Here is a 27,657-nt window from a genome sequence, read left to right as displayed (position 1 = left end):
AGGCGCGGCGGGGCGGGGATAGAGCGGCCTCCACCCCTCCGCACACACCCCTCCCCTCCGCGCCCCGCCCCGCTCGCACCAAAAGAGGAGGAGGAGGAGAGGGGTAGGTCGGCGGGTAGAGCGGCGACCCAGGACCGGCAGCGCCTCCGGCGGTTCGGAGGACTTCTGGAGACATGGAGGGGGCAGGAAGGGCAATTGGGGGGGGCTGGGGGGTAATAAGGGAGGGGGACAAGAAGGGGGTGGGGGAGAAGGAGACCGTGGGGGCAATAAGGGGCAGGAGGGGCAATGCGGAGGGGGGGGGCAGGTTGGGGGGTAAAGGGGCAGCTTCCTCCCCACCCCCCCAAGGGCTGATGGGGGGGGGTTGTGTTGTCGTGTCTCCGACCCCCCCCCCCCCCCGACCCCCCAACAGTGGGAAGGAGATGCTGACACAGGGGGGTGTCCCAGGGCTTTATTGGGGGGGCAGCAGGGGCACCCCTGCAAACCCCCCCCCCCCCCCCCAGCAGCTAGGGTCTGCCCCCAGGACCATGGGGAGAGGGGACATGGTGGACACGGGTGGTCACGGGTGGTCATGGATGGACACGGGAGGTCCCAGGTAGACACGGGTGGTCACGGGTGGTCATGGATGGACACGGGAGGTCCCAGGTAGACACGGGTGGTCACGGGTGGGCACAGGAGGACACGGGTGGCCATGGGTGGTCCTGGTTGGTCACGCATGGTCACAGATGGACACGAGAGGTCCCAGGTGGACACGGGTGGTCATGCGTGGCCATAGGAGGACACGGGTGGCCATGGGTGGTTCCAGATGGTCATGGGTGGACACAGATGGTCATGGGTGGTCCTGGTTGGTCACACGTGGTCGTGGAAGGAGACGGGAGGTCCCAGGTGGGCATAGGAGGATGCGGGTGGCCATGGGTGGTTCCAGATGGTCATGGGTGGACGCAGATGGTCATGGGTGGTCCTGGTTGGTCACACGTGGTCATGGAAGGAGACAGGAGGTCCCAGGTGGACACAGGGGGTCATGGCTTCACACAGGCGGACACGGGTGGTCCCGGGTGGCCACGGCGGGACACAGGTGCCGGGCGGTGGTGGTGGCCTCAGTCGGAGTCGCTGCTGGAGGAGGAGGAGGAGGAGGAGGAGGAAGAGCGCTGCAGGGGGACAGGACAACCATGAGCACCCAGGAGGGTCTGGGGGGGGGGAGGTGACCCCCTCTGTGTCATCGTCTCCCCCATGTGTCCCCCCCCTTCACCTTGTGCCTCTTCTGAGCCTTCTTCATCCGCTTCTTCATCTTCTTCGCCGCCTTCTTGTCTAGGCCGGGGGGGTACAGGGGGGGCACCCCAGGGTGCGGGGTGGGGCACCCCGGGGGTCCCATCGGGCACAGGGAGGGCCCTGAGGGGGCCAAGGGATCCCCTGGGGGGTATGGGGGGGCCCCCGGGGGGTACAGGGGCTGCCCGGGCCCTGCCAGAGGGTTTGGGGGTACCCCGGGGGGGGGGTATGCGGGTTGGGGGGGGTACACCGGGTTGGGGGGTGGGGGCTGGGGGGGGTACGTGGGGTTCGGGGGGTACACGGGGTTGGGGGGGGGCGGTTGCCCTAGGGCGGGGGGGAGAAAAGAGAAAATTGAAGTGGGGATGCCAACCCCCTCACTGCCCCGGGGGGGGGGGGCCAGGAGGGGGGCCGAGGCAGCCCCCACGCATCCCCCCATTTTGGGGGTGTCTGGCCCCCCACCCCGTTTTGCCCCCTCCCACTTACCTGCACCAGGGTCCCACATGGCAGGTGACAGCTCCAGGACCTGGGGGGGGGGCATACGGGGTGAGCGGGGGCCCCCCAACACCCCAAGAGGGGTCCCTGGGGAACCCCCACTACCGTGGGGACCCCACCCTGCTGTCTCCGAGGGGAAACTGAGTCACGGCAGCTGGGGGGATGTAGCCCAGCTGTGTCTCCCCTCCCCCCCGGGGCTGGGTCCAGGTGGGGTCAAGGGGGGACAGGGCAATACTGCAGGGTGCAGGGGGGGTTGGGGGGGGCACTTGGGGGGTGCGGGGGTTCAGGGGTCACTGAGGGTCAGGGCTCAGAGGGTTGGGGGCTACGGGGTGGGGGTCAGAGGATTTGGGGGTGCAAGGAGGAATTGGGGGGTGCAGGGGGGGACTGAGGGGGGTGCATAGGGGCTGCAGGGAGGATTTGGGGGTGCCTGGAGGATTTGGGGGTGCACGGGGGGATCTGGCGGTGCAGAGGGGAAGTGGGGGGTGCAGGCAGAGCACAGGGGGGATTCGGGGGTGCAGGGAGGTTGCAGGGGGGATTTGGGGGTGCGGGGGGAGTGCAGGGAGGATTTGGGGGTGCAGGGAGGATTTGGGGATGCACAGGGGGTGCTGGGGGAAGTGGGGGAGTGCAGGGGGAGCGCAGGGTGGATTTAGGGGTGCAGGAGGGGACTGGGGGGTGCATAGGGGGTGCAGGAGGGATCTGGGGCTGCGGGGAGGATCTGGGGGTGCAGAGGGGAAGTGGGGGGTGCAGGCGGAGCGCAGGGTGGATTTGGGGGTGCAGGGGGGACTGGGGGGTGCATAGGGGCTCCAGGAAGGATTTAGGGGTGCAGGGGGGGATCGGGGGTCCCGGGGAGGGGGGGGGGGGCCGCTCCCACCTGCCGCCTCCGCTCTGGCCGCGGCCCCTCCCGGCAGGAAACGGGGGCGGGGCCGGCCACTTGGCTCCACCCCGGAGGCGGGGTTGGCGGCCTGGCTCCTCCTCGAGGCGGGGCCTGCCGTCTGGCCCCTCCCCGGGGGCGGGGCGGGGACGTTACGGGGCGGGGGGGGCAGGGAACTGGGACGCCTGGGTCCCGTCTCCCTCCCCCCCGCCCCGTGCCTCAGTTTCCCCCCCCCTTGCACCCACCTCTCGGTCAGCTGCGGGGGGAGCGGTCCGGAGGCCGGAACCCCCCGGGGGGGCGGCGGCGGTGGCGGCCGCGGGTTGGGGGGGGCCGGTAGCGGGCGGGGGGGGGGCCGGCAGCCAGGCGTTGGAGCCGCTGGAGAGCCCGCTCGGCCGAGAGGCGGGCTTCGGGGTCGGGGTCCCAGCAATCCTCCAGCAACTCCGGGAGAGCGCCCCCGGGCTGCGGGAGCCACCCCCCTACGGCATCAGCGGGGACCCCACCCCCCCCGCGTGGGGGAATCCCCGGGGATGACACCCACAAGCAGGGACAACCCCCACCCCCACCCCGCTCTGGGTAGGGACCCCCCAAGCAGGGACTCCACCCAGGGGAAGGGACCCCCAAGATGGGACACCCCCCCCCAGGCATAGACACCCCCTCCCCAGGGCAAGGACACCCAAACTGGGACCTGCCCAAGCAGGGACCCCCTCCCTCGGGCAGGGAGACGCCTTTGCACCCCAGGAGGGATGCTCCCCCCCCAGGCAGGGACCCCCTGGACATGACACCCCCAAACAGGGACACCCGGTCCCCACCCGGGGCAGGGGCACCCCCAGCATCCCTGGGCACCCGGGCAGGGACCTCCCTATCCATGGGCACCCCCAAACAACCCTGGGCAGCCCCCCCCCCCCCATCATGGGCACACCAGGACACCCTGAAACACCCCTGGGCACCCAGGCACGGGCACCCTGGGACCCTCTGAGCATGGACCCCCCCCCTCCTTGGGTCACCCCTGCCCATGGGCACCCTCAGCATCCCGGGGTACCCCTGGGCACCCAGGCAGGACCCTCCCCCCCCGTCCCCCACCGTGGGTGCCCATCGGGGCTGACCTGGGGGGCACGGTGCCAGGCGGGGGGGATGAGCGGTCGTCGTCGCTCCTCCACGGCCAAACGCCGGAGCTGGGCACCCGTGGGGCTGGCACCCAACTCCGCCTCGTACGCCAGCCGAAACGCCGGCACGGGTGCTCCTGCGGGACGAGATGGAGGGGGTCAGCGGGGATGGGTTGGGGGGGGGGGGTGTTCTCAAGGGAGCAGGGGGGGGCACCCATGGGTGCTCACCGGGGCTGAGGGCCTGGCAGCGTGAGAGGATCTCCCAGAGGAGCAGTGCCAGGGCGTAGACGTCCGCCTGCCGCAGCGCCCGGCCCCATGCCCGCAGGTCCAGGCTCTCGTCCAGGATCTCGGGTGCCAGGTACCGCTGGGTGCCCGCCTGCGCCCACCCGAAACCGCTCGCACGGCACACGGCAAGCACCGGGACCCCCCGCGGGGTTTGCACCAGCGCCGCGTGTGCACGTGGGCGAGGGTAAGGTTTGCACCAGGGTCGTGCATGCGTGTGTGCCGGGGTGAGCCTTGCACTGGGGCTGTGCTTGCACGTGCACCGGGACCGCGTGTGCGCGTGTGCCGGGGTGAGCCTCGCGTCGGGGTTGTTCTTGCACGTGCACCAGGTCCCAGCTTACAGCAGGGCCATGCTTGCACGTGCGCTAGGGTAAGGCTCACACCAGGGCCGTGCATGGATGTGTGCCAGGGTAAGGCCTGCACCAGGGTTGTGCATGCACGTGCACCGTGGTAGGGCTTGCACTAGGGTCATGCTTGCACATACACCAGGTCCCACCCTGCACCAGGGCCGTGCTTGCACGTGCACCAGTCCCCCCTTGCACTACGGCTGTCCTTGCACGTGCACGAGGGTTTGGCTTGCACCGGGGCTGCTTTTGCACCTGCGCACCGCGCTGCCAGCAGCACGAGGGGGTCCCATCCCTGTCCCACCCGCGACCCCATCCTATCCCCGGCACCTTGCGGATGGACACGACGTGGCAGGCGCTGGTGCCGGCCTGGGCACGCGGCGGCAGCGCTAGCGCCAGCCCGAAGTCCCCGATGGCGCACGTCCCGTCTTCCCGCACCAGCACGTTCTGGCTGCTCAGGTCCCGGTGCACCACGCTGGGCTTGTACAGGCCTGGGAGGTGGGATTGGGGGGGGGTGTCACAGGATGGGGAGGGGGACACCCTCGCAGAGGCCGGGCGAACTCGGCGCACGAGTGGCCGCACTCACCGTCGCGCCAGAGCTCCTGGTGCAGGAAAGCGAGGCCGCGGGCGAGGGAGAGAGCCAGGCGCACGCTGCCGGCCCACGTCCCCACGTGCTGCTCCAGGAAATGTCGCAGGGAGCCCTGGGGACACGCGTGGAGACACGCGTGGGGACACGGGGCAGCTCCCCCCCCCCCACTCCACGTGCACGCACCCACCTGCCCCCCTCTGCTTGCAGGGGCACCCCGCCATCCGGTGCGGGCACGGGCACGGCACAACCCGCGTGGGCATCCCGGGCACACACGTGTGCGACGCCAGCGGCCCACGCACACGCACGTGCACCCCCACGTGCAACCCTCCCGCACCCACCAGCACCCCGTGCCCACCCCTCGCTGCCACTCACGGCGGGGTACAGCTGGAGGACGAGGAGCCCCCCCCGGGCGCGGGGTCCGGCACCCCGCGTCCCCAGCAGCCGGGCCACGTTGTCGTGCTCCATCAGGGGCAACCCGTGCACGGCCCGCTCCGCCGCGAAGCGTCCGGCCGCCCCCGCCACGAAGGCCTTGATGGCCACCGGCCGCTGCTGTAGGGTGCCCCGCCACACCGCCGAGAAGCGCCCCGTCTGCAGCACCTGCCGGCACCCGCAGCACCCGTGGGTGCCTGTAGTGACACCCCAGGTGTCCCCTCTGGGTGAAGGGATCCCACGTGGGGTTGGGTGACCCCCAGTTCCAGGGACAGGCAGCCCCGGTCACCCATGGGTGGCCCCAGCCCCAGGAACCCCAAGCTCGTACCCTCAGCGCTGGGCACCCATGGGTGCCCCCAATTCCTGAGCTCTCCCATGCGTAGGGATCGCCATCTCCAGGCACCCATAGGTGTCTCCAGCCCCAGACACCCCCACACCCAGGGATCCCCAGCCCCAGCCACCCATGGGTGACCCCAGCCCCAGGGTCCCCCAGCCCCAAGCACCCCAAATCCAGTAGCCCCAGTCCTGGGCACCCATGGACACCCTCAGCCCTGGGCTTCCTTGTGCCCACCCCTGAACTGCTGCCCCCCCCCCCCCCCATTTGTGCCCTTTCCATGGGTGCCTCCCAGTCCCCTCCCCATACAGGTGCCCCCATACAGGTTCCTCCCCAGTATTGCCCCTTAAGTGCCCCCCATTTCGGTGCTCCCCATTTCGGTGCCCCCCCCAAACCTCCCATCACTGTCCCCAGCATGGGTGTCCCCCCCAGGATCCCCCAATGGGTACCCCCCTCCGTGGGTGCCACCCCCATGGGTGTCCCTCACCCCATGGGTGCCCCGCACCTGTAGGAAATGCAGCGCAGGCAGGTCTGGGCTGGGGGGCTTTGGGGGGACCCCAACCCTCCGGCACCCCCTGGGTGGCTGCCGCGTGTGGGTCCTCGCCCGTCGCAGCCCTGGTAGGGAGACGTGGGACACAGGGACACCGGTGACACCCCCACCCAGGGACACCCCCATAATCAGGGACACAGGACCTCGGGACATGGGGGACACCCCCCCCACCCCCCCCTGGGGACACAGAGGATGTGGTACCCCAGGATTCCCGCATCTGGGGACTCCTGCATCCTAGGGACACCCAACCCGGGCACCCCCACACCCAGGGCTCCCCAGTTCACTGGGGACCCCCCTGCCCCAGGGACAGAGTGACACGGCACTTGGGGACCCCCACACCGAGAGACCTCCACCCTGGGGACACCAGGGACGTGGCATTTGGGGACACCCACACCCAGGGACACCCAGGGGACACAGGGTATGGGGGGGCCTGTGCCCAGGGGTCCCCAGATCCCGTGTCCCGTTCCCCCCCCCGGTGTCCCTGTCCCTACCGAGGATGGCTAGGCAGGTGAGGAGGAGGAGGAGAGGTCCGGCACCCCACAGCCACAGGGTCCCCGTGGACCCCACATGGCCGGGCACTGGGGACAGAGCCTGTGGTGACACAGGGGCCCCCCCCAGACCTGGCAGGGACCCAGGCATCTGGGGTGGGGTGTCCCCCTTTTTTGGGGATCCCATGGGTTCCCCAGCACCCTGTGGGTTCCAGGGCCCTCCCCCATAAACTCCCCATCCCCCTATAGGTCCCCTATAGGTCCCCGGACCCCCGCATTACTCCCCCAGTCCCCTGTGGAACCCACATCCCCCTATAGGTCCCCTAAGGGTCCCAAGTCCCCCCATGGGTCCCCCAGGTGTCCCAGATACGTCCCACAGGTCCCCTATGGGTCCCAAGCCCCCTCACGTGGGCGTTCAGCCCCCCCATGGGTCCCACATCCACCTGTGGGTCCCCTAAAGGTCTCAGGGTCCCCCCCAGTCCCCCATGTATCCCCAAGGCCCCCCCCCCCCCCGGGTCCCCAGCCCCCCTGGCCTCCCACTGGATCCTAACCAGCCTCCCAGTGCCCCCCAGTACCAGGGCTGTGGTAGGGCCCCCCCAGCCCCAGGGCTGTCCCCATCCCGCTGGCGTTGCGGTTGCAGAGGTGGCCGTGGCAGAGGCAGACGAGGACGCCACCGCCGGGGGGTCCCGCAGGACTGGGGGTGCAAGTGGGAGAGGGGCAGGCGGCCCCCCCGCCCCCCCAGCAGCCTGGGGACACCGACGCTGTCACCGGGGCACCCCAGGGTGCTGGCTGGGGGATTCCGAGCCCAGGGATGGGGCAGGGGGCCAGGCCAGACCTCCATCCCCAGGACCCCCCTTCCCAGTACCCCCCTCCCTGGGACCCCCCCGCAGTGCTGCTCCATCCCAGCGCTGCTGTATCTACTTCTCAAGGCCAAGGTCAAGCACAGCAGCTGGGAAGGGACCCAGGAGTCCGGGCTTCCCAGCAGCACCCCCCCTCCCCCAAACCCCCCAACTGCCCCTAAAAGCAGTATCAGACCCCCCCCGCATCCTGCACCAGCTCCTTCTGTCCCCCCCCCCCGAGACCCTCCAAGACAGGATCAGGCCCTAGCCCCTTCTCCCCAGTGCTACCCCAGGGCAGGATCAGGCCCCTCCATCCTGCTCCAGTTCCTTTTGCCCCCCACTCCCCCCAGGGCAGGATCAGGCCCCTCCATCCTGCCCCAGTTCCTTTTGCCCCCCACTCCCCCCAGGGCAGGATCAGGCCCCTCCATCCTGCCCCAGCTCCTTTTGTCGTCGTCGTCCCCTCCCCGGGCAGGATCAGGCCCCAGCCCCTTCTCCCCAGCAATATCCCTTCTCCCCACATTCCCCCTCCAGGACAGGATCAGACCCCCCCCCCCCATATCAGAATACACCCCCAGCCACCCCTGGAGGTGGGGCGGTTGTTCTCACCCTGCACCAGCGCATGGCTCTGGTTCCAGATACCGATACAGCACTGGCCGGGGGGGCAGCGGATGATGCCAGGCTTGGCCCCCCCCGAACCCCCCAACCCCCCCCGCACACTGGGGTGCTTGTAGGAGACGCAGCTGAGGTTGCGGGGACCTGGGAGGAGGAGGTGGAACACAAGAGGTGATGGCCTCCAACATCCCCCCCTCCCCCCCCAAATCCTCCCCCCCCCCCCCCCCGCACCCACCCACCCCCACCCTAGGGTTGTGGTGGTGGGGGGACCCCCAGCACCCACCTGGCAGCCCCGGCACCAGCCCCATGGGTGCCTCCGGCTGTGGGGAAGGAGTTGGCAGGATGCGTGCGGGGGCCGGTGGGAAGAGGAAAGCGGGCCCTGGCCAGAGGCAGCCCCTGGGGAGGAGAAGGAGGAGGAGGAAGGTGCAGCCCCCGCAGCAGGGAGGAGAGCGGGACAGGGTGCCCTGGGTGGGAGCCAGCCCTTGCACCCCCACCCCGCATCACCCAAAGCCCCAAAACCCCCCCAAAGCGCAGCTGTTCCCCTCCAAATTGAGTTCCCTGCCTCAGTTTCCCCTCCACGCCACAGTCCAACCCGGTGCCGTGCCTCAGTTTCCCCACCTGGGACTGAATTCCGCTGCGTCCCCCTGAGCCAAATTGGCTGTGCTCCCCCAGTCAAACCCCCGCAGATTTCCAGACAACGCCAGCGACTCGTGTTTATTACAAAAAGAAATCGTCATTCCCCATTTACAAAGGAGCCCCAAAAAACTAACATTTTAATCTAAGTCTTTTTGTACAAAAAAATAGCACTTTGGGAAGAAAAAAAACAAAAAAACCAAAAAAAACAAAACCCAAACAAACCCAGAAAACGTGTTTCGGGTGTTATGACATCGGCCACCGGATTTTTAGAAAACAAAACAAAAACAAAAACCCCGAAAATTAATATATCGCACAGACATGACAAGATCAAACAGTCTTGACAGGGAAAGAGAATTATTGCCAGTGTGGAGGGGCCGGATCCTGCGGGACCCCCCTGCCCCCCCCTCCCCCCCGCTGCATAGACAACCGGCCCCGGTCCCCCCCAAGATTAAGGGGTGATGGTGGATTAAAGCTGGGAGATTGGGGAAGCCTTGGGGACAGCCCCGACACCCCAATTTCCCCCCCCCCAGCCCCTTTGGGGGGGGGATATAAAAGTCTGGGGGAGGTGGGAGGGGAGCAGGGGCTTGGCCCCAGCCTGTCACCCCCTTATCAAGGCACGTTTTTGTGTGTGTCCCCGTCCCGTCCCGGGGATGGCTGGAGGTGTTTTGGAGGGGGTGGGGGGCTGTGGGGTGCTGCAGAGCCAAAAGGGCGATGATGGGGGCCAGCAGCACCAACAGCATCGCCCGCCCCCAGATCCTCTGACCCCCCCCAAAATACAAAGGAGGGCGAGCACCCCGGGGTCCATGCAGAGCCCACCCTGGCTGTCCCCAGGGTCCCCCGGGACCCCGCCGAGGGCCCCCCCTCTCTCCCAGCCGCGTTTCCATAGGAAAATTAAGCTCCATTAGGGATGATGGGGAACGGCACCGGGGCGGGGCGGGGGAGACACACGACGACACGGGACACCCCAAAACCCCACGGCAGAGCCTTGGTGAGGTTTTGGAATCTGGGTTTGGCACTTGATTCCCGCTGGGACGGAGCAGAGCCGGTGAGCACGGGGGTCTCGGGGATGGGGGTCTCAGGGACCCCCACGTTACAGGGTCGGGTTAAGGAAAAAAAAAAAAGAAAATATCAACAATTAAATTAAGAAAAAAAATTAAATTCCTGTTTTCTACCAATTCTCTGTAGTTTCCAGTATCAAGGGGGGGAGGAGACAGACACGACGCGCTGGGGAACTCATAGTGCTTCACAGATTATTAAAATACAAATGCTTAAAGTTTCCTATATAAAAATATACAAATGCAAAAATATATATCGAGAGAGAGAGAGAGAGAGAGCGGAAAGATCAGCTGGAGGAATCGCCACGCTCACCGCCTCCCTCCCTGCAGAGCTTTTTCTTTTTTTTTTTTTTTTCTTAAAAAAAAAAAACAAGGTAAAAACACCTTCACCCTTCACAGTTTGGCTGGGTTTTGCCACCGATGGTTCAGCCCCGGGGGGGTCCCTGGTGTGGATTCGGGGGGTTCCCCGGCTCCAGTGAGCCCACCCCACCGTGAGAAGCATCCGAGCATGGATGAACTTGGGGTTCGGTAGAAAATTCAGCCCCAGTAGCTCTCCTGGGGGTGCCCTGGCTGGGGAGTGCTGGTTTAACTCCTCTCCAAAGGCCTTTCCAGCCCACCTGAGCAATTTTGGCAACCTCAGCCCCGAGTCGGCGTCTCGCTCCTGGCGGTCCCAGCTCTGCCGAAGCCCACCAGGCAGCCCAGGGCAGAAGGAGGCATCTCTGGGAACAGGGAGCACAGCAGTGGGGATTGCCGCTCTCAGCATCCTGAGAAATTTCCTGGTTATCCTCAGGCAGAGAAAAATAAAACGCTTCTAGAAAATGATACAGCAGAACCCCCCGTATTCAGGTGGGGAGGGAGGAAGATGCCTTTGGCAGGTGGGATTCTCGGATCTGAGATCAGCAAGCAAAAGCAGGGGCTTCTTGCCTCCGTGCCGGCTTTCCCCCTGTGAACAAAGGGGATACACGCGACAAACCTGACCCAGCGAGACCGGGATGCCCCCAGCCGCCTCCACCTCTCTGAACCACTAACATGAGCTCGACCCCCTCTCCAGCTCTGAACTGGGGATGGTTTCCACATCCCAGGGTTTTTCCTATGACCAACACTCTGCTCAGCTCTCCTTTAAACTTCCCGGTGGAGCTCTCTCCTCTCCAGCTCAGACCCACTTCGTGCTCATCTCACCCCGAAATTTCTGCTTGAAAACAAGAGATTTCACCGAATGGCTCCCTGCAGCCTTCAAAGGGGGTGGTTGGGATCCACGTCCCACCACTGCCTTGTTTTGGGGACGAAATAAAGCTGCCCCGCGTGCTCTGCGTCACCCTGAGATGAAATCCCCCCTGGTATCAGGGGGACGGTGCTGCCCCCCCCCTCCCCCAGCTCCTTCCTGCGGCAGGCAGGGGAGCCCCTGCCTGTTTACTGCTGGAGGGGAAAGGGCAGATATTGTCTGGACTGGAGCAGGAAGAGGAGGGTGTGGGAGGAAGAACGGAAGAAGACAGCCATCCCGGTCCTCCCGGGGTGGGAAAAGCCAGGTATCGGAAAACCAAAAGAGTTTTCCCCAAACTGTCCCCATTTCCCACACCCTTTTTTTTTTCTTTTAGGAGGAAGCACAAGGAGCCACCTCCAGCAGTGTCACAGCAAGACCCATGAGGTGACGGCCCCACCCCGTGTCCCCTCGATGCTTCACCCTCGCCGCTGGGACCTCATCGGGGTGGAAAAGTGCCATCTCCCGCCGACCAGCTCTGGAGGTGCTGATTTTTCAGGATTATTATTATTATTGAGACCAACGGTGGCCGAAAAAAAAAAAATAGGTATTTTCCCCCAAGGAGGACCTCCTGAGCCATCTCCCACCGTACCCCAATGCACCAGGTCCCAGACCCTCTGCTAAATAGCTCGAGTGAACCTGCACGAAACCCTTTACAAATTGATTCCACATGTAGAGTCACCGCTCAGCCCGCCCGAGTGAGTATTAGAAAAGCCGGAAGAAAAGGATCTTCGCGAAGAAGATCGCTGGAAAATAAAGATCAAAAAGTCCAGTGAAGGGCAGGGAGAGGGCAGCTGTTTTTACAAGGGGGAGAAAAAAAAAAAAACAAAAGCAAAACCTCACCCAAATAATTACAAAGAAATTAAAGAACAACCTAAAAGCAAAGCGTATGAAAAAGACCAGGGGGTTGGGGTGTTTCCTTTTTTTTTAAGATTACAATTTAAAATGTAATATAAGGTCTGAAGGACAGCTCGGGCACTGTCCGAACTGCCCCAGAGGGTCAACCTGTCCCAAGATAAGGCATCAAAGAGACCAAACCATGGTCGCAGCAAAATCTCTCCTCTCTCAAACGAACACATTTTATATTTTTATATATATAATAATAATATAGAATCTTTTTTTCTTTTTTTTTCCTTTTTTTTTTTTTTTGGTTTTTTTGGTGTTTTTTTTTTCCTAAAAAGTATTTCAAGAATCATATACTTTTACCAAGGCATGATGGCGTCGAAGGCTAGCTACAGAGGGGCAGATGGATCTCAGGGAGGGAGTGGAGAGGGGAAAAAAAAAAAATAATAAGGTCAAGCCGAAATTAAAAAATATATATATAGCTCTGGCCTTCGTGTGTGGTCACCGGGCCCCGGAGGTCAGACAGCTCAAGGAGGGCTGCGATCCCAGGTAAGAGGAGCTGGGCTTTAGTGCTGGAGGGTGACAAGGGACGTCGCCCTCACGGTGAAAATAGCTCCCGGCTCCGTCTCCGCTCGCCTCTCGGCCCCGTGCCGCCCGGCGCCGCCGTGTCGCCCACCGGTGCCCGCGTCCCGCTTCGCCCTCAGAACCCGTTGCCGCTGATGTTGATGGACTGGAGGTCGGCCACCTGCATCACGTTGATGCCGCTGCTGGCCAGGCGGGCGATGCCCTCGGGGCAGATGGCTTCCATGGCCACCATGTTGGTGGCGATGAGGGCTGAAGGGGTGGCCCCGCCGTTACCCTCTGCTGAGGCCCCCGTGTCCATGGGGACGGCGGAGACGTTCATGGCCACATTGTTGGCCGCACCTCCCTTCTTGTTCTGGTGGGTCTTGATGTGCTTGGAGAGGTGGTCGCTCCGCATGAAGCGTTTGGGGCACTCTGGACAGGCAAATTTCTTCTCCCCTGGAAGAAGGGGGGGAGAGAGGGGTGAGGCGGAGGCTGGGCTGGTCCCCATCCCCCCCGCCAAGCCCAGCAAGAAGGTGACAGACCCCAGAGGAAGCAGCATCTTGAGCCCTACCAGTGTGTGTGCGCTTGTGTCGCTGCAGCTCATCGCTCCGGGTGAAACGCTTCCCGCAAAGGATCCAGGTGCAGACGAAGGGTCGCTCCCCAGTGTGCCACCGCAGGTGAGCCCGGAGGTGAGAGGTTTTGCCATACACCTTCCCGCAGCCCGGGATGTGGCAGATGTGTTGCTTTTTTTTCCCTGGATCCCCAGAGCTCCTGAAAGAGTCCAAGGGAAAGGAGTTAAAACAACCCTGAAAGTTCCAGATGACTGAAGGGAGAATGGGGCCAAACGAGGCACTTTGGGGGTTGCAGCCTGCTCCCAGGGATTCAAAGGTTGCTCGGACAGCCCAGCATTGCCAGATCCATGGCAGAGCAGCCTTACCTTCCCTCGCTGTCTTTGCAGTAGGGGCAGGTACACGCTTCCCTCCGCACTTTCCGTCCTTGCTGGGGCTGCGGGTCCGGGCTGGTCTCTCCTTCCTCCACAGCCGCGTTCTCGTCTCCCAGCCCGTCTCCGCTCGTGCCGTGAAGACCCAGCTGAGCACCGTGGTCACCTGGAAGAAAACATAAGAGGTTACTACGGGTTCTTCATCAACAAAGCCCCAAGCAGTAGGAGGTATGTAAGAGGGGCTTTCCCCGGCCTTTCCCCATGGCAGCTGCAAAGCTGGGAGGGTCTCAGCTTGATTGAACCATAGGAAGTTATTAATTCCAGCCTTCTCCCTCAACTTTCCACAAGCTCCTGTGTTTTCAAGCCCTGACAATCCCCCACTGAGCCTTCCTTAAAGCCCTGGGGCTCTCCCTGCCCTCCACAGCCCCCAGCAAAGCAGGGGGGTCCCCCCAGATCCCCCACATTTTGGTCCATGCCCTCCAATTTGCGACCAGAAGAGAGGCAAGAGCTGCATCTCTCAGGAAAAACAGCCTTCTACGTCACTCCAGCCACCTGCCAACTATTTCAGCTATTTCAGCTAACCTAGCACAGAAAACAGAGCAAAAATGTAAACCAAGCAGCCGGTTCGGACGTAAGCCGGCTGGCTTGCATCAGTGTCAGTGATAAAGCAAGCATCAAAACATCACCAAGGGAAACCCAGGCTTCTCCGAATCATGCTGTGCTACCGACCCCACTGAGGTCCCTTCCCCCCCTTGTTTTTTTGGGCTGAAAGAGGCAGTTTTCCCTTTTCAAACATCTCCCCAGCTTAAACCTGATGAAAGCAACAATCCAGGAGCAAATCTACAGAGCAGATGCGAACCCTCCTGCCATTCCCCCCTCCAAAAAAGGCAGCGATAAATAAAGCAGGCTGAAAGACTGTAGTCTTCAGCAGCATCCATCAGCGAAGATATTATCGGCACGCGCTCACTGGTTAATTACTGCGATTACAGAAAGGGATATATATATAAACTTGAAAAATCATCTGGTGCTGCTTGCGGAGCGAGATCCCTCCCCTCTCTCGAGGAGCAATTCCCAATTATAAAAGCTGTAGGAACCGCAGGGTAGTGCTGACGAGCTCCCAAATGCAGACAAACATAAACCATTCGTAACGGGGGGGTTGAGGGCTAGGAAGTTTTTAAGCCTATCAGTTTTCATTGCCATTTTATTGCTCTATGCTTATGCTGTCATCTAATTGCTTCTCCAATAACCTCATCTACACTTCACAAGTGTTTTATTTCCCTTCAAGCTCCGCTGCTTGATTATTTTCATGCTGAAAAGACAGAGCGGGCGCAGAGACGGCAGGCTGAGTAATCTCTTTTCAGCTGCAATTAACATATGCCAATAGGTCTAATGGCAGATTTAGAGCCGAGACGCTTCCGCCGGACAGGCGGCAGCATCCTTGGCTGGCTACGCGCTGTGATTCGAGCCCAAAATTCACCTTCTTCCTACCAACTTCCTTGCAAGCAGGCAGCCAAGGTTGAGATCACCGCCTGAACAGGGTGATGATCGAACACGGGGCTGAGATAAAACACACGTGGGTGCAAACACACACACATGCGCTTGTCCCCAAGACCAAATAACACTGCGCTTTGCTGGTGTTTCCAGAGATCCTCTCCCACTGCCGGGAAATGAGGCTGCATCAGGGTGAATATTCCCCAAAAACACCCATCTGGGGGCTTTCCTGATGCCATTTATCAGCAGCTGCCTGGCTGGGTCCAGCAAGGATGAGTTAACGGGAAGGACCATGCCAGCCAGTCCTGCCAAAGGCTGATGGGGAGGTCGGGATGCAAGGGACGTTGTGGTGCCCTGGGGGATGCTGGTTCACTCACTCCATCTCCTCTTCCCAGTGCCCAGAAGCTGCTTCTTAAATAGGAAGCACAAACGTCGCAAAGCTGCCGTTTCCAAAGCTGGCACTCCCCAAAAAACAGCCCATGGTCCTGCTGCTGGTGTCCCCTGTGACACAACAGGGCTGCAGGAATGAAGGCCACCTCCCCAGCATTGGGACCGAGATGCTGCCACTGGCAGTGGTACCACAGGAGGCTAGCACAGCCTTTTGAGAAGCCCTGCTGGGACAAGTACCTTCAGCAAAGCAGTGAAATTCACTTTAAAAACCTGGTTTTCCATGTAACAGCTTCTAGGCAGGAGGCAGCATCCACAGGAGAGGTGCTGGCACTGAAGAAGGATAAACTTCAAACTTATGTCGGCCCGAAACGTCCATTAGCTGCACGCTGGGCTCTCTTCCTGCGGCCGGGAGTTTCACAACACAGAGACAGCGAGGGGGGAATGACGAAGAGTTTCTGGCAGCGGGCAGCCTTCCCCTGGCCCCGTGGCTTTGCTGTTACCAGCAGGTGTCAGTGGTGCCCTGGCAAAGCTCAGCGGAGGAGCCAGGGCAGAGGCCCATGCTCAGGAAAGGACAAAACCCACCATGAATAGATCCCTGGCTACTTGGGGCACCAGCCAGCTCACGGTGGCAATGCCCAACAGCTCTGTGGTGGCATTGCCAATGATCTGCATGGCTGGTGGGTGATTTATGTGCGCAGCTGGGCTGTGCTCCACATCTGGGCTTCCTCTGGCGAGAGGAACAGCTTCAATTTCACTCCTCCAGGCTGCAGCAGCATCGATAGGAGCTTTGCTCTCCCATGCAGGAGCATGCAGACAGGGAGGCTTGAAATTAGGGCTGGCTGCTCTGCCCCGCCAAGTCTGCAGGGGTCCAGATTTCCTGGGAGAGGGCAGTGCTGAGCAAGCCCTTTGCTTTTAAGGACCGAGACACCCAGAGCATCAAAGCAACAACCAGGAGAAGGGTGGCAATCAAGGAAACAAAGCCTGACTCATCCACTCACCCCATCCCTACTTACGTCACACCAGGCCCAGTTTGTCCGCAAGGGGATGAGGCACACGCTGCCATCTAAGCAGAAGCCAGGATGTCATCCGTGGTACGGTGAGGGGCTGTGCTAACGTGTCCGAACCCCAACTGCACGTTAAAGGACGGTACTGGCCCCAAAGACCATATAATCCTGCAGACGGTCCCCTCCAGTCTGCACCAGGGCAGGAGGAAACACTTGGCTGAATCACAGCCAAAAGATGCTGGAAATAACACCCATGACTGACACACTCAGACCAGTTCGGCCCCAGGATGGGGCTCCTGCATGGTAGTAGCATTAATAGCCGCAATGGCAGTGGTAGTGTCTGCCCTCGCACTGGGACATCAAGGTGGAGAGGAATATTGTTGGCCATCGAGTGACAGCGACCAGGCCAGGTCTGGCTGTTGAACACCACCACTGGGCAGGAGGAAGGAAATTGTTTGTCCCTCCAAAGGGGACACAATTTTGAGCCCCACTCAGAAATCTTGGCTGGGCCCTCCCATACCTCATCAGCAACATTCCTGTGCTCCCTGCAAAGTTTAGCAATTTTAGGACAAAACCTTTTCAGTCCCGTCCCCCCCAGCTCTTGCAACATATGTTTACAGTCTAAAACCAGCATGGAGGGAACTAGGGAGGGTTTTTTTTTTTTTTTTAAGCTTTATAAGCCAACGACGACAGCTTGCATTACAGCGACAGATTAGAGATTTCCCTGTCGCGTATGTGCTATCTGGGGAGAGCTGTTGTAAAAAGGAAGGAGAAGACACACGCGCTCTCCCCAAAATACGCTTGGGAGGGGGAGAATCCAGCCCTGATGTCTTGGAATGGCTTCAATCTTCAAACATGCAAAAGCCTACGCAGCATTTTATAGTCTGTTGGCATGTCATATGGAGGGGAAAAAAACCAAATCCTCCTTCTGGTAATCTATGGCTCGCATCTAATTAAGGTATAAATAAATTACGGCAAGAGAAGACAGATCTTGTACATACACGCTTCATTCTTCACATATCAGGACGCGCAGAAGTCTCCAGAATATTGCAGTTTCAGGAGAAAGCTTGGTGGAGAGAAACCAGCTGGATAATTTATGTTTATTATCTCCGCTAATATAGATTACTTCTAAGACTAAAGCTTTCAAGGAAGCTGCCAAGCCCCTGGTCCATGCTCAGGTCATTGAAGTCCTGAAAAAATGTATTAATAGAGCAAGGAGGGGGGTATAATCCTTGGAAAACCCTGGGGAGTAAAGAGGGACTTGCCTGTGAGGACAGGCAACAGGAGCTGACCCTGCTTTGCTGCCCCTGGCTCCAGTACTCAACCTGTCTTTGCCCGATGGAGCCCCTCCTCAACCAGCATGGGATGGGGCTACCAACCTCCAAGACCCCCCCCCCAGAAGAGGGGTAGTCGTTTGCTGGTCTCACACTAAAAAGACCAAAACTCGCGACTTCTCTCAAGACAAGGTGTTTCTTGTCTTCTAACTGCCCATCGCAGGGAAAATGCTTCGGTTTAGTCGTTTTATTTAGCAAACTAAAACGAGGTGAGAAATGCCCTGTGGATAGAAGAGAGGAGCATTTTTAGATCCACCCCAGCTGACCTTAGGAGAAGGGAAACAGACTTGATGTTCATTTTTAGGGAGGATCTGGAAAAAGAAAAAAAACAACAAAAAAAACGGTTTCTTGTGCAAACTCTGCAACATTGGCAGCTGCAACTCCACAGAGGCAGGAGAGGAAGAGGGGGGTAAGTCGTCACCACACAGAGCAGGGCACGCACGACAAACCAATGTCAGCTTCCAGACACAGTGAAAAGAGGCAAGAGGAAGTTCTAAGGCAAAAAGAAAGGGCAGCAAAACCCAGCAGCACACAGCCCCGAGGCTCCCTGAACCTCTCGGCACATCTCCACTCATGGCGGACGACAGACGGCAGGCACGAGCCTGAAAAAAAATCCCATATCAAACCTTTCCAGCTGACAACTCAAGTTCTCACCGTTTCCTCCTCTTTTTTTTGGCAGAGTCTGAAAGCCCAGGGTGACAGCGACCAGCGTTGCCTCGCCGGTGCTTGCCGCTCTCCCCAAAACACACCACCGCGCTCTACTCTAGACAGATCAAAGACAATTAACCTGCACTTGCTACACAAAGGAACAAAGTAGGTTTTGTAATGCCGTCCCCTTGATTTTTATCTCGTTTGATTTCCTCACTAATTTGCAAAATGAGTTAATCTGCAGTAGGAAGTCATTCATGCAAATTAGCCAAGCTCTCGCGCTTAGTAATTCTTCGGAGTTATGGACAGTGGAGCAGGGAATACACGGTGCCCGGCTGCGTAAGATGGTGCAGTTTTGAAGTCAGACTGCAGCACATTGAGTAATCGTGTCTTAATCTGGAGTTTAATGACTTGAAAAGCCACACGTCAAGTTGGGCGATATCCTTTAATTGTTGGAGGTTTCTGTGCGTCACAATAAATTACACTTCCTTTGGAGAAGAAATAAATAGTGACGGAGCTGTTGGGTCAAGAGCGAGGTGGGCTGCAAGAGGAGCCAGAGCTGCGTCTGCCCAGCCTGGTTGAGCTCAGAAGTCACCTCGTCCAATTTGCAAAATCCCTGACACACACCCCCCCCTCCCTTGGGCTTGCTAAATGCCTTTGTCGCCCTGCTGCAAAACTGTGATGAAGCCTCTAGCCCTGCCAAAGCCTTCACCGGGGTGGCCCTGCCAGGGCAAATCAGACCACTAGCAACTGGCAGCCGTGGCAGCCAGAGCACCCTCACCCCGTAGCATAGGCAGATCCTACCAAACCACACCAAAAAAGAAATCAGGTTAGTTAAAAAGAGAAGTCCCTGATGATGCTTGAGGAGCATGGAAGGAGGAAAATGCCCAGCTGAGACAGGGAAGGGCAATCCCCGTGACCACCGAGGAGGAGGAGGGCTGTGGCCTGAGCCCAGCCCAAAGCACACCCAGGAGATGGGGAAATCCCCGCCAGCATCTCTCACCGCACCTGAACCTCTGTATTCCTCTCGTCCACCGCAGTCAAGGGTGGATGCTTTTTCCAAGCCACAAAACCCATGTTTTTAATCACGCCCCTCTGTAGAGAGGGGGAATTTGTGCTCACATCACTCACGGTATCTAACCTAGACGTCCTGCGCTGGGATGGGGTGACGGCTGGACAGCATGAGCCTCTCTGAAGTGGGAACCAGTGCCCTGTAAGCCAACACTCTGGAAAGGAGCTACGCTGAAACTACCCCTAGTCCTCAGGGGCCAGGATCCAGCTCCTGTGAAGGTGTGATAAAGACCATGCTTCTTGGTGAGGAGGCAGCAAGGCTGAGGTCAGCACAGATAAAAGGAAGGCGAAGATTAGGGCCCCGCGAGACGGTCCAGAGCCCGGCGAGGAAACTCTTCCATGAGGAGTCACGGGGTGCGCGGCACCCAACCAGTCCAACCAGCATGGCTGCCAACCTGCTCTCATTCCCGGACAGCTGAGCCCCGGCCTCAGGAAGGAGGAGGAGCAGGAGGAGCAGGGCTGCCCCACAGAGCCCCAGACCCACAGCAACTCTGTGCAGGGCACAACCTCACCCGGACAAACCTGCGCTGCAGTAACACAAGCTCTGTATTGGGATCACTCCCTTTTCCCAAGCAGACCCCGCAGTCTCTTGGGGTTTGTGTAATTTCTTCAGTAAATCACCTTCTTTATCATGGCAAGGAGAGAGGTCAGCCAAGGAAGCTGGGAGGGTATTTAAAGTCCAGCCCAGCTAGAGTTTAGAGAAGGAAATTTCACAATATAATTCTTTTCTGACGTGATGTCATGGGCGTAATGAAACAAACAATTAAAGCACGTTAAGGAGAGATCCTGTCAGGGCTTGCTGGCTCGAGATTGATTTCAATTTTCCCCTCCCCTCTGCAGACGATGCCATGTGGATGTCTCATCAAGGCCCTGCTACAAAGCTTCCCTTAAAAACAGAAAATAGGAGACAATCAGGTCTTTGTGTCAGTGCCCCGACGGCTGGGAAGAGCCCTGTAAGAACAAAGTCGCAGCAGAGAGCTGGGGATGCATTTGGTAAACAGATTTCAAAGGGTTACTTCCCCCATGAAGACTTTTTTTCTTTCAGAAGGATGTCCTTGCTATGTCCCACTGCTCGATTTGACCACAAGCCTCCATCCAAATGATAGACGGAGCCCCGAAAGGGAGCTCATCCCAGCAAAACACCCCTAGGCAGGGGCATGGCTGGGGGCTGCCACATCTCCCCAGTCGCACCAGTGCTCCAGGCACCCTCCCAGCTCCATCCTCCCCAGCAATAAAACATCCTTCAGCACTCACAAAACAAGGACCTTGGATGAGGGGTTTAACTGCAGCACTGACCTAATGGGAAGCCACCGCTGGACGCCTGTTTACCCAGCACATACCTCAGCCAGGCAGGGCCCTCTATCTCCCAGGCATGGAGCTCTAAGCAGCAGGATTCTGCCAGGGACAGGTACATGGGGCAGAGCCACTTCACTGGCAAAACTATGCTGACATGGAGCTAAAAAAAGTCCCTCCCCTCCTCCCTAAAGCTCGGTCAGAAGGGGAAGAGAAACCCCCGACGTCGCAAACTTCTCGAAATCACCGCAACCCCACTTGCCACAAAGCCTCCGCACGAAGGCGCCTTGTGCAGGACATCCCCTCCACGAGCACCCCAAAACATCTTTCCTTCATCCCGCAGGCAGTCCTGCTGCCCACTCGCGCGGGGAGCAGTGGCACCCAAACCCACGTGCGGGTTTTTGGGGCAATGCCAGCCAAGGAAATCCCCTCCGCGGCTCAGTAGCTGCCTTCCCCTCGAAGCAGAGCCGGCTGCAAGGCCTGTTTGCCCACATACCAGCCCATTACAGTCACAGACCTCCTCATGTCTCTGCCACCGGGCTAATTCACAACCCATCTAACACCGAGGAGGAGGCAGCCTGCAAACCACCTAATTAATATAAACACAGGCTGAGTTACACTTGCACAGAGCTTAGGGCTCTGTCTCCTGCTCAGGAGCAAAAATCTGATTTTTAAAGACCTTTTCAGGTGTCATTTTCTCCAGGGGGATCTCTCCCCTTCCTGCTTTGCAGAAAGAAAAGCGAAAAGCAGAAATCTCATCAGCGACTTGCCCCCAGCCCTAACAGGGGGCTGAAGGCCACAGCCCAGAGGAGTCCCCCTGCCCACGGACTGGGGCAGGGTTCAAGAGAGGAGACAAATGCTTCCCCCAGCCCAGCAGCAGCCATGCCAGGACACCGGAGTGGCTGTCAGCCCCAAAGGAAGCTGAGCTGAGTGAGCTCTTCGAAGTAGCTCAGCTAAGGCAGACATGCAGCTAAGCGGTAGGAAATGTGGCAGCTGCAAGCCCAGGAGGCAGCTGGGGTGCACGCTCAGCTACCAAAACCCTTTGCCATGCACTCCCTTCTCCCTGCCACACCGTCACACAGGGCAAAACCCAAGGGGACGGGAAGACCGGCTGCAAATCTCCCCTCCCAAGCAAACCTGGGGTTTATTTTCCATTCACCTCCGTCGGAAGTGGAGGAGCTTTCTCTGCTACAAAAAACTCTCCCAACTCAGTCTCGAGCAGAAAGTGAGTGCAGAACATTCCAGCACACGTGGCACATGCTCGCACAGCTGCCGGCAGCTGAAGGGGAGGCTCCTCATGGAAAACATTCAGCAACTTGGACAACAGGCAGATTCGGTAACAAACTGTTCCCTTAAATTGCCATCAGAGAGCTCAGACCGGGAGCAATCCGCGTTTGCAGGCCCCAAACGCGGCAGAAGATGGCCCAGCTATGAGGCCATGGTATGGCTGGAGACGATGCACTCAGGGCAAGGTCTGGGGCGGGGGGACTCAGCACCCACCTGAGAGGGGCTGTTTGCAGGTGGCAGGGGGACAAACAGACCCATCGCCACATCTGACAGACCCAGCTAGAGAAAAGGTCCTCCAGCCTGGACTTAAGCCCTGCAAATTCTGTGAATGGATCAGTGCCAGGAAGCTTTCTGTCCCAGCCACAGCCTCTGCGATCTTGTCCTAGGGGCCTAACTGAGGGTCCCATTGAGTTGGGGGCTCAGTGGGTCCCCGCAAACCCTTTGAAACCTGAACCCTGCTCTGGTTTTTCAAACGTAACAACATCAAAGTGCCATCTGAACGTCACATCCTCCGAGCTAAGAAGAGCGAGGCCCCTGGCCGTGGTTCTCAGTGCAGCCGCCAGCGTTGGACAGTGAATTCATCACTGCGGATCAAGAGCTAAACACGCTGCTGAGCTAAAAAAAAAAAAAAAAAAAAAAAAAGGAGGAGGAGGCGGCGGTGGCTCCCCAGTGTGAGCGTGTTGGGTGGGTGGTCTCTGGAACGTTCCTCCCTGCCCCACCTCCGAGGGCAGAGCCAGGCACAAATACAGGAACTAGGAGTTGCCCACGCGTTTCTCCGGCGCCTTCAAAACAAGAAACAAGCACGCCTCGACGCAAGCGGCCCACCAGGCTGCAGGGCAAGGGGATCCTGCGAACCCGGACAGGTGAAGACAAAAGGGACCTTTCACCACCTGCATTTCCACATATAAAAGAGGTGACATGCCGTCAGCTCCCCTCTGGGTGCAAAAACAAGCGTGCTCTAGCACAAGCGGGTGTCTCTGCTCAGGGAAATCCAAGGATCAGGCTAATCCCAACTGCAGCGCAGTCTGTAATAAACCCGCGGACTCCTGCAAGCCAAGCTGCTGTAGCAACAGCCCAAAATAATGCTGCAAAACAACTCCGGGAGAGCAACCGCCTCTTCTCGCGAGAAGGAAGCACGAGTCAGATTGAGCAACATTTTTTGCTGCCTCTCAGCTGTGACTAAATCTAGCAACTGCCTTTTTAGCCAGAGCCAGAACAAAAAAAATAAAAGAAAAACACTGGAAAAGCAAGCAGAGCTCCTTTTCAGCACCGATTTCTTCCACGGCAGGAGCCTACGGCCCCCTCGTACAGGCAGGCACGGCATTTCCAAGGGGAAACGGAGCAGCCTGAAGCTCACACACCATGTCCACACACAGCCCCCCAGGCTGGTGGGAGGTTTTGGGAGACAACGGGACTGATCCAGGGGGAACTGAGCAGGGTGTCCTGCGCCAGCTGTGAACACAGGGCTGTCTCGACCACGATGAGATCACAGCGTCCCACACCAGCACCCAACTTTAGGCTAAATATACACTTAAAGAGCCCGTTCTTTTGCCCCTGCAAGGAAATTCCCCCAGGGCTTTTTGTTTGTTTGTTTTCTAGGGGGAGGGCAGGGGGACTTAAGTTATTCCTGAGTTTTATAAGGCCTTGACTCTTTCTGTGGGCTCCCGCAAGCTGAGGAGCTGAGCTGGGCTTGGGTCCACGCCCCAGCCCGAGCCCACCCCCACAGCCATTGGGGCAGGACAGCAGCCTCGCACAAAACCAGGCTTCACCCTTAGCACCACACGCAGCGTCCCCCTTCTCCTGCCTCTCCTCCCCGCACATCTCCCTCCTTCCCCATTCACAGGCATCTCCTCTGTTTCTTTTCATGCAATCGGCCGCCCAAGAGTTATTAGATCAGAAACTCTCCAAAATGAGTTTCATTGTCTTCTGGCGATCGGCAGAGGCTTAACACTTCCTTCCCAGGGCCAGCATAAGCAGCAGCCCGCTTGCCAACTCTGTTTGGCATCCATCACACCCAGCTCCAGCCCTGGCATCGCTGTGCCAGCGCCCTGAACCCCACAGAGTCCAGACGGTGCATGGAGCTGGCTGCGCGCAGCCAGGCAACATCGTTTCGCCTTTGATTTCCTCTGCCCGGCTACAGAAAAGGAACCAAGACAAAACAACTTACCGGCAGTGTTTGCTATGGCCAGCGGCAGCCCTTGCAGCTGATGCACCTGGATCCCAGATGCTCCCAAGGCACTGAGGTTAATAGTCTGGAGGCCTGGCATGGAGGAGAGTTGGGCAGCGTTGACCGTGACAGTGCCGCTGGGGAGGGAGGCGATGGGGGTGAGCGTGGTGCTGGTGCTGCCCGTCTGCCCCAGTGACACTCCCTGCATGGGGGCCAAGGTGATTGTCTGGGCCTGGGGGTTTTGAACCTGAAGGTTTTGGAGCTGGATGGTCTGCCAGCTCACCTGCCCGTTGGGACCCACCGTGGGCGTTCGGATGATGATGGGCCCAGAGTTGGGGACAGCTTGGAGCTGCAGGTTCTGCAAGGCGTCTTGGGAGATGGCTTGAGTGGCAAAGGTCTGGCCAGAGAGCGGGGTGGTCTGGAGGGCTTGGATCGTTTGCCCTCCTTGGACTAGCTGTGGCTGGATCAGGATCTGCTGCTGCTGTTGTGATTGCTGGCTCTGATCCCCCTCTTTCTGCTGCCCCGGTTGCAAAGCCACCCCAGAAACTGGGCTCTGCAGTGAGTCCGAGCTCTGGACGCTGCTGACCCTCTGGGGCGTCTGCGCCTGGACATTGGTTCCCACCGTTGCGCTGGTGGAAAAATTCATGATGCCCATGTTACTGGTGGTAGTGGTGGTAGAATAGCTGTTGGCGTTGGTAAAAAAGGCGCCAGAACTAGCATGAGACGTGGCTGTGTTGGTGGAACTGATGGCAGCGCCCGAGGTGGCTGGCTGGGAGCTGCTGTCCGGAGAGCCTGAGCTGCTCAACGTGACCGTCTGAGAGGTGGGAGCCAGGCTGGCGGCCACGCTGTTGACGGGCAGCAAGGTGATGTTGCCGTTCAGAGCCACGGGGACGTTGGCCACGTACTGGGTTTGCCCTGAGAGGGTGTTGTTGGTCAAGCCCACGCCCTGGATGGGAACGGCCTGCTGCAGCAGGTTTGGCATGGCGATGAGGTTACTCGTCCCCGCTCGGCTTGTTATGATCTGCTGGTTTGTGCCGGGGATGATCTGGAGCTGACCAGAGGCATCCTGCTGCACGTTGACTTGGGCAGGGGTGGTGGCAAACTGGAGCTGCTGCCCATCGATGGTTTGGAATTGGGGAATGACCTGGTACTGGATATTTGGGATAACTCCTGGCAGGCCTGTGAGCACCTGCTGGTTCTGCAGGCTGGAAGTGGTCGTGACCACATACTGCCCCGCACTCACGGGCCGGCTTTTGGAGGCATCTCCGCCATTGCTGCCATTGCTGCCCTGTTCTTTGGAGGCTGTCGGCGTGCTGGAGCCAGCAGAAATGATTTGCCAGCCGTTGGCGGACTGGGCTATCTGAGCAGCGGCAGCTGTGAGGTCCAGCTCGCCGCTCCCACCTTGCTGGCCCTGGGAGCTGTTGGAGTTCTCATTGGGAGACTCGATCCTGCTGCAGGTGGCTGCCAGCAGAGCCAGCGGGGAAGGCTGCGATTCCTGGGAAGAAGAGGAGGAGTTAACACAGGAGGAGGCCCAATGGGCAGGCCAAAAATAAAAAAAAAAAGGGGGGGGGGAGAGAGAATTAAAAGAGCAAACAGGGAGGAGCATGCTTGGAAAAGATAAACACTCCTTCCTGAGAAAACACACCCACAGCCGGAAAAATACAACTGCCAGACACAGGACTGTCAGGCCGGGACAGACTGAACCCACAGGGAAAAACCCTCTGGGTGGGAGGAAAGGGGAAGGAGTCATGTAAAAGGCAAGGAGAGATGTCTCCTCCACCCCAAAGTGGGTGAACCTCCCCACAGGAGAACAGAACAGCTCTAGGGAAGTACAGTCATTTCTGGGCACCCCAACCTGGAGAAAGGCCAGTCGGGGCTGTGGTGTTTACTGGGAGCAGGGGAACTGTCATGTTTTCGAGGGCACTGTGCAGAGCTGGGGGAGGAGAGGAAGCCATGGGCACTGCGGGTCGGCGCTCTGGCAGGGCATTTGGCAGCATTGACAATCCCCCGGCGCACTCTCGCCCTTTTCCTCTCCCCGGGGAGAGGAACCGGTGTAACGCTCGGCTGGGCCAAACAAACACCTCAGCCCGGCCCTGGACTTTGCCACGGGGACGGCGAGTTCCCCAGGGCGAGTGGAGCCAGGAGGCCGCCGGCTTGGGGCTGTTCCTCCCTCCTCACACTCACCTGGCCCTCCCCACTGCCTGCGCTGCTGTTACTGCTGGCATCTCCTTCGCCCTTCTCGGGCTTCACTGTCGCCATCTCCTCGGGACTCTCTTGGTCTGCGCAGGCGGGAAACGACAGTGGGAGTTAAAGACATTTCTGGGCAGGAGAGGGGGATCAGGAGCGCGAGGGCACACAGGGATTCAAGGGCAGGGAATGCAGAAGGGCTGGGCAGAAACGGGGGCGGGGGGGACGGCACGCTGGCAAGCACTCTGGGGGGCCCGTGTGCTGCTCGGGCACTGGCGCGAAGGGGCTGGGAACCGGAGGGAGCTGCCAAAGGGGAGCTGGCAACGGGACAGGCGGAGGAGGACCCGGCCCGGCTCCAGGCCCCAGCTCCTCCCCACCCGCTCGGGACACTCCCTGGCCCCCGTCGAGGTCCTCCCCGGGCCTCCCCTTTCCCTTCCCCGCTGGCCTGGGAGCACACCTCCCGCGCTGGCCCTCCGTGGATCCACCCCGGCAGCCCTCTCCCTGCCCTGCCCACGGATTCCCCGCCGCGAATCCAGCCCACGGGGCTCCCCTGGGATCCCCTGGCCGGGACTCCCCTGTCTGTCCTCCCCGTGACCCCACAGCACGGGGGTCCCCGCTCCCCTCCCCAAATCCCTCCTCTGCCACCGCTCAGGAGCCTCCTCATCCTCCTCTAGCAACTCCCCCCACCCCGCCACGGCCCTGAGGCTTGTGCCCCCCACTCTCCCCCACACCCCCAGCACCCTTCACCAGGGTCCCCTCCAGCCCCCCCCCAGCATCGCTTCCATGGACTCCCCCCCACTCAAAAAAAGAAAACAAAAACACCCCCACTAGGTCACACCCTTCCCCACGCCTCCCCCCCCACCCCGGGCCCTCGCCCCACGGCTTCCCCCCCCCCCATCCATCCCCACTCGCATCCGCCCCCGCAAGGCGCCTTCCTCAGGGGCTGGGGGGGAGCCCCCCCCGCCCCCGGCCTACACCCTTCCCCCACAAAAATCCTCCTCTCCGCGCCCGATCCCCCGGCATCCTCCCTCACACACAACCCCCCCCGCCGCCCCCCTCCCTCCTCCTCCTCCTCCTCCTCCGCTCCCATCCCGTCCCGTTCCCCCGAGGCCTTCCTCCCTCCCCCCTCCTCCTCCTCCTCCTCCTCCTCGTCGGCACGTCTCCCCTCAGGAGAAGCGAAAAACGAGGCGACAAGAGGCCCGGCCCGACCCGGCGGGGCCCGGCCCGGCGTGGGGCGGGGCCGCCTCAGGCCCCTCCGAGCGGGCGGGCGCCGCCGCCGCCGTTTGCGTGTGC

General features: G+C 60.1%; 2 protein-coding genes across 3 annotated transcripts; both read right to left on the bottom strand.

Moving 5' to 3' along the window:
* Positions 1 to 433: 433 nt before the first annotated feature.
* Positions 434 to 8,933, bottom strand: AMHR2 (anti-Mullerian hormone receptor type 2). 2 transcript variants are annotated; one of them, XM_049818908.1, is made up of 14 exons: positions 8,815 to 8,933; positions 8,480 to 8,592; positions 8,191 to 8,340; positions 7,321 to 7,491; positions 6,749 to 6,835; positions 6,213 to 6,322; positions 5,317 to 5,541; positions 4,942 to 5,056; positions 4,686 to 4,846; positions 3,958 to 4,105; positions 3,730 to 3,866; positions 2,955 to 3,085; positions 1,747 to 1,811; positions 434 to 1,145 (listed from the first exon to the last, which is right to left on the bottom strand). In XM_049818908.1, exons 1-14 carry the CDS (start codon positions 8,931 to 8,933, stop codon positions 967 to 969), a joined length of 1,911 nt encoding a protein of 636 aa, XP_049674865.1. In that variant the 3' UTR covers positions 434 to 966. The 2 variants fall into 2 exon arrangements, 1 of the variants encoding a protein (XP_049674865.1); XR_007508335.1 differs by lacking the exons at positions 1,747 to 1,811; positions 2,955 to 3,085; positions 3,730 to 3,866; ... (8 more) ...; positions 8,480 to 8,592; positions 8,815 to 8,933 and adding an exon at positions 1,247 to 1,466.
* Positions 8,896 to 27,115, bottom strand: SP1 (Sp1 transcription factor). Its single transcript, XM_049818836.1, has 5 exons — positions 26,362 to 27,115; positions 24,178 to 25,672; positions 13,490 to 13,658; positions 13,124 to 13,323; positions 8,896 to 13,008 (listed from the first exon to the last, which is right to left on the bottom strand). Exons 1-5 carry the CDS (start codon positions 26,434 to 26,436, stop codon positions 12,689 to 12,691), a joined length of 2,259 nt encoding a protein of 752 aa, XP_049674793.1. The 5' UTR covers positions 26,437 to 27,115; the 3' UTR covers positions 8,896 to 12,688.
* Positions 27,116 to 27,657: the final 542 nt, after the last annotated feature.

This window comes from Accipiter gentilis, chromosome 16 (genome assembly GCF_929443795.1).
Source record: "Accipiter gentilis chromosome 16, bAccGen1.1, whole genome shotgun sequence".
NCBI classification, from domain to species: domain Eukaryota; kingdom Metazoa; phylum Chordata; class Aves; order Accipitriformes; family Accipitridae; genus Astur; species Astur gentilis.
Note: the sequence above shows the minus strand (reverse complement) of the source record. Positions and strands in the feature narration are given on the sequence as shown.